The sequence below is a fragment of the Curcuma longa genome, chromosome 4, assembly GCF_044706935.1.
Source record: "Curcuma longa cultivar G26 ecotype Majalengka, Jawa Barat chromosome 4, ITB_CL_G26_1.1, whole genome shotgun sequence".
Lineage (NCBI taxonomy): Eukaryota > Viridiplantae > Streptophyta > Magnoliopsida > Zingiberales > Zingiberaceae > Curcuma > Curcuma longa.
Window position 1 is genome coordinate 2844760 of NC_133864.1, and position 10583 is coordinate 2855342.

At 36.0% G+C, this 10583-nt stretch overlaps 1 protein-coding gene across 1 annotated transcript; it reads right to left on the reverse strand.

Moving 5' to 3' along the window:
* Nucleotides 1-5553: 5553 nt before the first annotated feature.
* Nucleotides 5554-8754, reverse strand: LOC141827763 (protein FAR1-RELATED SEQUENCE 5-like). The gene is made up of 2 exons (XM_074715082.1): nucleotides 8645-8754; nucleotides 5554-8362 (listed from the first exon to the last, which is right to left on the reverse strand). Exon 2 carries the CDS (start codon nucleotides 8351-8353, stop codon nucleotides 5915-5917), a length of 2439 nt encoding a protein of 812 aa, XP_074571183.1. The 5' UTR covers nucleotides 8354-8362; nucleotides 8645-8754; the 3' UTR covers nucleotides 5554-5914.
* Nucleotides 8755-10583: the final 1829 nt, after the last annotated feature.

Sequence of the window (10583 nt, forward strand, 5' to 3'; positions counted from 1 at the left end):
TCGCACCGGAGGACCCTCACGGCGGAAAAGGAATGGAAAAGCAGGATATCGGGCTGCCTGATTCCTCTGCCCTCTGTTAAGCTGCAATCCAGCAAACCAGACATTAGACAAAAGGAAAAGAAACCCCTTACCTTGCATTCTTCGGTGGAGGATGATGGTTGATGCCAAGCACGAGCTCTCCTCCGCGTCCGAACCACATCAACGAAGGTCACTCCTGTTCGGAATCAGGGGATGCGGAGCGCCAGAGTCTGAAGATGGAGAGCCACCCACACCCTCTTCTCTGTGCTAACGACCGTCGAGCACCGATGACCGGAGAACCACCCACGGTCACCATTCCGCGACGACTGGGAATAGTGGAGCTGCCACCTTCGAACCACGTCGGCGGCGCTCCATTGGAATCTTCGGCGTTCGTCGATTGAAGCCGCTGCCGCCTTTGCACTTTGTTGATCGGAGAAGAAAGGATGGTGGCGTCGTGACGGCGGAGCTCGGTGGCGGCGTCGCGACGAGAAGAGGAGAAGAAGAAGACCTAAAAATAATCGCGAGCTCCTGTTTACCCGTGAACCGGTGTTTCTTTTAACGCGGAGCCACTGAACCGGCTGATTGGATCGGCGGAATTGCTTTGAACCGGCGCCTGTGTTGAACCGGGATTTGAAATTGGACCGGGTTTTGATGTTGGGTCAGGCTTAACTGGATTGGACCGGGCCAGAATTCCTGTTTTAAGCCATCTTGAGTTGGTTCAGCTCAATCCCATTGAGCTGAACTCGAGTTCTTCGGGCAGGGCCTCAGACATCTCAAACTACTCATGTATAGCTTGCCCTTGATACAGTTATTTTAGGTGCTCAACCATATCATGAGCATCCATGTTCTCATGTTGCTTTTGAAGCTCAGAGTTCATAGTAGCAAGATAAGGCATAATACATCGAGTACATCATCCTGATGCTTCTTGTAAGTATCTTTTTCCACACGAATAGCAGTAGTGGCGGGTGCTTCAGGAAGAGGTTGTTCTAGGACGTATAGTTTGCGTTCTTGCTTGAGGATGATCCTTAAGTTTTTGTACCATTTCAGAAAACTTACTCTTTTGGGCTTGTCCTTCTCAAGGACAGATTGCAAAGAGAGAGTATTCAACGTAATTGATGGCATGTGATCTACAACATTAAAATGCATAAATGAGTATCATTTCTAAATTATTTAATTAGATTTTTAATTAAATTATGCTCTCACTGAATCGTAGAGTTTTGGTATGGGCTAGTCATGGATGTAGGTATCCACAATTTACCCACACTACTAGCTCCAAAACCAATAGGGATAAGATTCATGTAGCAAGTGTTATAATAGAAAATTTTTAAAAGAAAATGATGTGTGTTATCACTTCGTCAAAAATGGATTCACTCGTGGCTACGAGCAATGGTATGCATATGGTGAACCATTAAAGAAAACTAATTATTATTAAAGAGTTCATAATAATGAAGAAGGATCTCATTATAGAACTGTGGTGATTGATGGAATTGATCAAGATTTTGATTGGACTACAATAACTAATGAACAACCTCCAAATTATGATACAAAGAAGTTCTTTGACTTATTAAAGGTTGCAGATGAGCCATTGTGGAATGACTGCAAAAATCACACTAAACTCTCAGCAGTGACGCAATTGTTAAATCTTAAATTTGAGTATAATCTACCAGAGGCATGCTACGATAGACTTATGTTAATAATAAAAAGCATGTTACCAAAAAGTGATAATCGCCACCGAATTTGTATAAAACAAAGAAGCATCTTTCCAATCTTGGACTTTGGTATAAGTAAATTGATGCATGTGTGAATAATTATATTCTATATTATGAAGAATACAAAGACTACAAAGAATGCCCCATTTGCTTTCATCCCCGATATAAACCTAGGAAGCCTGGAGTGCAAAAAAAGTGTCTTTTTATGTCTTGCGGTACTTGACGTTAATACCTAAACTTAAGAGCGGCTTTATGCATCTACACATACTTGTGAGCACATGATTTGGCATGCAAAAATCATTACGTAGATGGACAAATGGCACACCCATCTCATGGTAAAGCTTGGAAATATTTTGATCGCACTTATTCTTCATTTGCCTCATACCCACACAATGTGTGACTTGGATTATGCACAGATGGATTCAATCCATTTGGTCATCAAAGTACCTTTTATTTATGTTGGTCAGTAATCATTCAGTTTATAATCATAAGGTTCACTATAACATGACATTTCTTTTTTATATAACATATGATATATTATCTATAGCATGCATTCTTTTTGGTTAAATATATTGATTAAATATGTTAACATTTATGCAGGATGTCAAGTAGAGGAAAGCATATTAGTTCTAACAAAAGAAATCAAGGGGGAGAGGACGACGGAGATGGCAATCTCATATGATACAAGATGAATATGTATATTTAATTTGTATTAATAAAATACAATTTGATCAAACTATTGATCAATTATATAATATATATTTTAATGATGATGTATATAGGCAATATACAATACTTAGACTTGATAACATACCAAATGAAATATAAGTGTATTAATTTTATCTTGATATTGTATTTATTAAATAATTACTTATATTGTATGTATTTATTTGTCATAGGATGAGGAGGAAAGATAAATTTCAAATAATAACGTAAATCAATGATCCAAGTTACGAAGAACGTAGTTCATCGGTAGTTCGACAAAGAGAACCTAATCAAGGGTCTCAGATTCTAACAAATATTGATGAACGGACTAAAATAAACGTGATTATGAATAAGTAAATCATATGACCTTTTAAATTTAATAAAATTTGATTTTTTTTGTATTAAATTATTTTTTACTATAATATTCTTAATTTTGTTATATTTAAATTTGTTGAAAATGAGATTCCTCATGATATTTCAAATGATATCAAAAGAATGATTAAAGGAACATGGCCAAATGAAAAAAGATGTCTAATGATATTAAAATTTTACTTTGAAAAAATTTTAAGGTAAGTATAATACATTTGTTGTTTGGATACTTTTTAAGTATGTACTTGAATTCTATAAGCTTTGTAATCTAGTTTGATCCTTTACACTCCAATACAATTTTTTGTTCTTTTCTATTCTGTGATGCGATAAGAAAAAAGGCTGAATCTGTTTGTGTTAATTAGCATCTGAGTAGAAACGATTGATGTTTTGATATCATTGAAAATACCTATCAAAATCATTGTAGCTGAATTGTTTGCATTATAACTATTCCCTATTCCCCTACAATGCACGAGTCTTCTTTTTTTTCCTTCTCTTCCTATCTCTTTAAAAAACATTTTTGGTGTCTTGACTATCAGTTCAGCTATTTCAACTCCAAGCTGGTAGTTTTCTTTGTCATGGTATGTCAAATTGGAACTTAGTCTAAGGTGAAACCACAAAAATCGAAAATCCTAAACAATAACACAAGGAAAAAATTTAAAAGATAAATAATAGAAAAGGTCAAAAGATGATCAAATTCAGTTGTTGATAATCAATATAGTAGTATTCTACTATTTTTGGTGGAATTTTTTACAACTATAAACCCAAAAAAGCTAGAAGATCCATGACGAGCAAACTCCAAATAAACCTTAAACCCAAATAAGTCGACAGACAAGTAGCTAAAGATAATAAACACAAACAATGCAAACTCAAATCGTTTATGTGGTTAGAAATCTCAATTCCTATTCCCCCATCTATGATAATTCGACAATGAATCATTTCTTGTACTCCATTATCTTCTTTTTAAAAAAAAAAAACCATCTCAAGATCAAGAAACCTGTTTCTCTTAAAAATAAATAAATAAAACACAATAAGTATTACAGGGATGATTAAGAATGAAGTACAAGAGAATAAACATGAAAATGATTACTATCAATAGTTTTCTACTTTTTCCTCGTTTATATTTATTGACAACCAATTTAGCTTTGCTTCAGCATGTGTTTTGATTTCTAACACACAATCAATCCATGGTTTCACTGCCTCCTTGAACACACCAATTTGCTGTGCCATAATAAATACTTCAGTCAACTAGATCTGCTATCAATCAACAAAGTGTTACAGCTTATAGCGCATCTGAAGGTTACAGCTTGCTCGTATAAAATCAACAGCTCCCAAAATTTTCATTATTGCTTCAGTCAACTAAATATAACCACCAATTAACTTTGCTTCTATCAATTGGACGCCAACCAACCGATGAACAAAAACATTCTATGCATTCGTATTCTGAATTAACTAACGAGTTAACTCAAGTTGTAGTCGATTTACAGTCAACCTCAACTGATTTAATACTCGCCTCACTATTTCTAAAGTCAAAACCCCATATAAGTCTAATCCAAACCTTACAAAGTACACTCAGTTCTCAATTTCACCAAAAAAACCTTGTCATGCCAAAAGACCTTGCCTTCTTGACCTCTTTATTTGATTTATATTTGTCAAACATCTAATCAATCTTGACTTGCCAAAATTTTCACTTGCCAAATATCTAATTTTCAACCCACTTGAACTTATCTAGTTGTCATGTGTTGAATTGAACCCATTAGAATCTTGTCCAATGCACCTACAATTTCAATGTCAATTAATTTGCACCTGCATATTTGACACAATATAAAATTACAATATAGTCTAATTTAGACTTTTGTGTAAATATCAAAATTATATACTTAAAGACATAATTACACGAACATTAATGAGTCATGATTTGATGAAAACTAGATTTCAGTAAAACTCCCCAGAAACATTCAAAAATATGAATGCCATTTCAACTGAGTTTATTGCATTAGACTCTCGATAGCTCAATGTTGAGATTGAAGCATGCCATATCCCAGTCAAATTCCCGTTCCAACATGTCAGTTTCATGCTTTGTAATCAAGAATCCATTTCTGAATTTTGATAGAACAAGTAACTAGAGAGATTGATCAAGAAGACAATTTTGATAGAATAAGACAGAATAATACTCAATACTGTAACACCTGAACAGAGCTTGATTCATGATTTTATAGACTTTGGGACAAATTGTGAACAATTAAGAAAAAAACATGTATTATACCTCTGGCATCCACAGAAATGTGAAACAAGTTAAAAGATATTAATTATTAGACACCCAGTCCATGTTGGAGACGTGCAACTGCTTAATGTTGAGAGAGCAAAATGTTATGCTGCAAAATCCAGTAGATTGTGAAGTTAGATTACATCAACACATTGAATGAAAGAACTATTTTGTATCAGGCAGGGATCACAACACATATGAGATGGAAATAATTCGATGAGGGGTATGACAAGTTATTGAACACAATTTCAGGTTGATTAAGGAATTAACTGCTACCATGAAAGACAATTCATCTTTCCTGCACGTAAATCAGCTTTTAGATGTGTCAAACCAAACAGGATAACATAATGCTTCATATAGAATCACAACAGCCTTGAATTCTAAAACATAATTGGAATCAATGAGGTAGTAGATAAAGAAAATAGACGATATCTGAAGGTGTCAAAGGTATACCTTAGAAGTAGATAGTCTCGTGAATATTCAAATATTCACCTGGTAGTTTAAAGACACAAGTAAAGTTGATATTTCCATGAGCACTGAACAAGAGTGCCATATAACTAAGATTACAGCACAAAAATTCATACATTGAAGCCATAAGTGGGGATCAAACCCTCATTATACTATCCTGCTAGGTTGCACAAACCTCCAAGCTAAGGGAGAAGTGTCCCAAGGACTGTTAGCAAGACCAATCATACTCACATGCTACCTCAATATAAATGATTTAGAAAAAGGATCTGGAAAAAATAAATACCTGGTCGACTCTGAAGATACCTGTGTTAGTCAAAGTAAACATATCTACAAAGTTGAGAATTTCAAACATGAAGCTCAAATTGTGCATGAACAAAAACAATTATATTTCACCAAATTGTGGTTCTTCTGGTCTTGTTTGTAAAATTGGATACACACTGGCCAACAATTGACGTGATTGGTTTTCAATAAATTTGTATCCCTCGATGGTCTCAGCAGCCTTTGATGCAACTACACCAAAAATATGACACAGAGAACTGAAGCGTTTGACTTTGTCTGACTTAAGTTCATTATAAGTGGCAAGCCCACGCAAGTCTCTTAAGGAGACAACTTTGGCATCTTTCCTCCACCTCTTTAAGAAATATTTTGGTGGAAGCTCTTTTATATTTGTAACATCAAGTGCTTTCATCACATGACGACATTGGATCCCCACAAACTCAAACTTTTTACAACTGCATGATAGTGTGCTATCAAGAGGGTTAAATCTTACCAAATGAACCTTCAGGCTTCCCTCTGATGTAACCTTGTATTCATAGGTTGTCTCTACCATACCAGAATTGTATACCAAGCAATCAAAAGACAACTCAAACTCCTTTTGAAACATGTCAAAGACTGCTGGTGTATATATGTTTGCAGCTTGTCTCACCATTCTTGAAGAAGCTACTATTGAGTTACTCTCAATAGCATGATAGTCAGCCGTTAATTCTGCATATCTTCGCTCACATAACATTCTTTCATATTGTTCAAGGAATTGTGTGAGATCATTTTCTAGTCTCAGGTTTTCCTTTAGCATGGCATTCAAGCTTTCCACACCTTGAGTACTACTCATGTCTGCACAGAACATATCTCGTCGACATGCCACTGACCAATTGTCCCTATCATCAAATAATTTCTTCAACCATACATTGTCTTTGAGCTCATACTTTTCCAGCATCTTTATCCATTCTGAGGCAAACTCTTGAACATCCTCACAATCATAGAGACATTTGCGAAAATCAGATGTGAATGTCCTCGAACCTTGAAAAACCTGAGCCAAGTATTTTGTTGCATTTTGGAACACATGCCATACACATGTTCGGTGTTGTGTACCGGGCCAAACTAGATCAAGAGCATTAGTAATTGCCACATCTTGATCTATCAGGACTACATTTGGAACCATTCCATTCATAGCACTCTTGAAATTCTCAAACAACCATTTGAAAGATTCTTCAGTATCATCATAAACCAATGCTGCACCAAAAACAACAAGTTGCTTATGATGATTCACACCATAGAATATGGACATGGGTCTCCCGTAATTATCTATCTTATATGATGTATCAAAACAGACTACATCACCAAAGTACTGATAATCAACAGCAGATCTCCCATCCCTCCAGAAAAAGCATGTTAGTTGATCTTCTTTATCAAGCTGTATGGAATAATAAAATGCTGGATCATCAACCTGTCTTTGTTGCATGTACTGCAACATGGCCCCTACATCTCCTACCTTTGGAGCAACCTTACGTGTAGCATGTAAGTAATTCCGACAGAGGGAAGAAAGAAGACTGCTCTGTTCACTGACAATTAGTTGATTCAAACACTCATCTTTAACTTTTGGTTCCATTTTGGAATCCTCTGCTGCTTCACTACACTGAACCCTATTAACAGTTCTGTGTGATTTTAAAGTGTGAGCTGTTCGTGCATTTACCAACTCATGGTTATGGGATGGGTGAAATTCATTCACTCGATATCGGCCATTCTTAGCAAGTTTGATGGTCATACGAGCATGACAACCTGTTCTCTCACTAGATCGCACGCGATGTTGTTGCACCTGATTCCCATTCTTCTTGTTCCCATGAAATCCTTGTTTATAGCAAACATATGTCCTGGATATGATCACACCTGAAGATTTGCGGTTAATCCAAGCCTTTCTTACATCAAATCCAATTCTTTTGGCATATTCATTATAGAATTGATAAGCCTTCTCATCATTCTCAAACTCCATGTCGACTTTTGGTGCCCAGCTCTTGTTAGCAGCATCTTCGATGGAGAAAAATGTGACTTTTTTGTATCCTCCAGCTTGCCTCACCAAATATTCGATCTTCGCCTTCTGCGATGCCATCATTCCGGTAACTGCAGCACGTGACTTTTTTGGCGCTCTGTGGGACTTTAACGTGTGAGATATAGCAGGTGCTACAAGCTCATGATTGTGCATTGGGTGGAACTCACTAATCCTGTAGCTCCCTCTATCAGTAAGTTTGATAGTCAAATGAGCAAGGCAACCAGTTCGCTCATTTTGCCTGGGTTTCTTCACATCGCTGTCATCTCTCTTGTTCCCTTGAAAACCTTCTTTGTAGCAGACGTACGTCCTCGATATAACAACTCCTGAGGCACGGCGATTAATCCACGCTTTCCGAACGCTGAATCCTGATATCTTAGCGTAATTGTTGTAATATTGATATGCATCCTCGTCCGTCTTGAATTCCATATCTATTTTCGGCAGCCAATTGGCTTCTCCAGCATCCTCCGCAACGGGATCACTCAATGCTAACTCTTCCATTCTCTTGTCCTGTCACCAAAACCCTCTTCTCTTTAGCAAAAGATAAAAAGGCATCAAAATCTGAATATAATTCAGCAGTAAGGGATCAATAGAGCTCTAAGGGAGCCGATGCAAACGTAAAAATCGCGTATTTCTATATGAGCATTCTGATCCGGCGGAAGAATAATCAAAAGGAAAGGCCAAAAGGAACAAATTCAGAGACACGAAACAGAGGCAAATTAACCCAGAAGCGAAGGGATTCGAGCTGGCTGCAGGGAGATGAAAAAAAATGTAAAGAGATCGAAAATTTACTTGTAGCTGAGAATCGGTGATCGATTGATTCTGTCGAAAGCTCCCGCGCTTGGCGAAGTTGCGAGGGGAGGATTCGAAGCAAAGAATGGCGGAAGGAGCGGTAGCAGAAACCCTACAAGTGGTGTTGGAAGGGATCGCCTTCCAATTCTGGTCGCGAGGTATTCCCGACGGAAGAATAAAGCGGATTGGAAAAGTGATTTGGGTTCCGCAGCTTCGTGGCGACAGATGTCGATGTCTCGTTGGAAGTGGAAGATGACTATGGTCAAGATCACAGACTCGATAGACGGTGGGTCACATTGTAAAATCATGATCCAAACGGTGGCAAACCTGAAATTTCTCATTTGACTACCTAATGGAAGTTTCTCATTTTTTTTATTCTTAAAATTTACATTTATTTTTAATCTAAAACAACAAAAAAAATATTAATGTTCTTATTTGCACTTATCTTCCAAAAGCTACCTATATATTGTTGGAAAGATAAACAATGTTTTAATTTTTACATACTTAACTATACTAATTTTTCCATCTTAATTTTTTAAAATATGTATATATAACAAAATAAATTGAACCAAACCAACAAATTAGGATTTTGACATCTAGTTAAAGCTTAATAAGATTTGAATGGAATTTATTAAGAGATAATATTGATATGGCATGTATGTTACACAAATGTGTAGATGTAGAAAATTTGATATGTATTACAAATAAAATAGTGAAAGTTCAAGTAGATTGATAAAAATATAATACTTGTCGAGAGTGGAAGATCAAATAGGTCTACAAAGAACAAATACTTAGCATGAGAAAGTCCAATTAGGTTAATGATCAAATAATTAACACATGGATCAAATTCTTAGTAGCTAGCATGAAGTCCCAATAAGTCAAGAGACTAGATGCTAGGCAAATTGATGAAGTCCTAAAAGTGACAATCTCTAGGCATGGAAGATGGAATCTAGGAATTTTCTTAGCATGATGAAGTTATAGAGGCACAAAGAGTCTCTCGCCATGAAGATAAGCTTTTGAGATGAAAGTTAAGTGCACTTATATTTGGTACTAATGGAACTACACTTAATAGCGACTCAACCGTATGGTTTGGGCAGAGAATAACAGACTAAAAAAGTCTTTTAGTACATGAGGTAACTAGGCAGCTAACTCAGGGTTGAAAAAAATAAAAAAAAAATATTAATGTTCAAGTGTCAATCGGTTGGCAATCAAATGTTAATTTGGTTAGTCAACTAATTCATTAGTCTGGTTGACTCCCTAAATGACAAATCTCAAACCATGAATAGAGGTATTTGTTGGAACCGTTAACATTACCAGAGGGGGTGAATAGTGATTCATGATTCTCTCATCGATTGTCATTCTTCGTGCTCATCTACAATGACTTAAAATGTAATTAAAATAATAAATAAAATACATAACAGAATAAGCACAATAGACAAATCATTTTTACATGGTTCGGAATCTTCGATTCCTACTCCATGGCTTACCGTCCTAATAATAGCACCACTATGTTTTTCCTTGCTAGATACCTTCTGACAGTGAAGAAATCTCTTACAATTCTTTATTTTTTACAAACAAATACAAATCAAAATAAGTGTGCAAATGGTATCAAAAGGAATTGAAAATAAAATAACTTACATTAAGAAGTTTTGCTTTGATCGTTATTTGTAGTTTTTGGATTGTTACCTAAGATTTGGAAATAGAATAGCACTATCTTCCAAAATCCTCAAGAACTAACATCAAAATCTTTCATGAAATTCTTCTTTTATAACATTTAAGAAAGGGTTGATTTTCACATAATAATCAACTAATACTGCTCATTAGTTGATTGCTCCACTAAATTCGAGCTTCGATGCGGATGAGCCAGTCAAGATCAGATTTGACCTTGTGATAACCAATATTTTGATACATTATTGTGGCTCTTGTATTTGATGTTTAT

What these genes read in the sequence shown, in the direction of transcription:
- LOC141827763 (XM_074715082.1), bottom strand. Translation starts at nt 8,353, where the DNA reads ATGGAAGAGTTAGCATTGAGTGATCCCGTTGCGGAGGATGCTGGAGAA.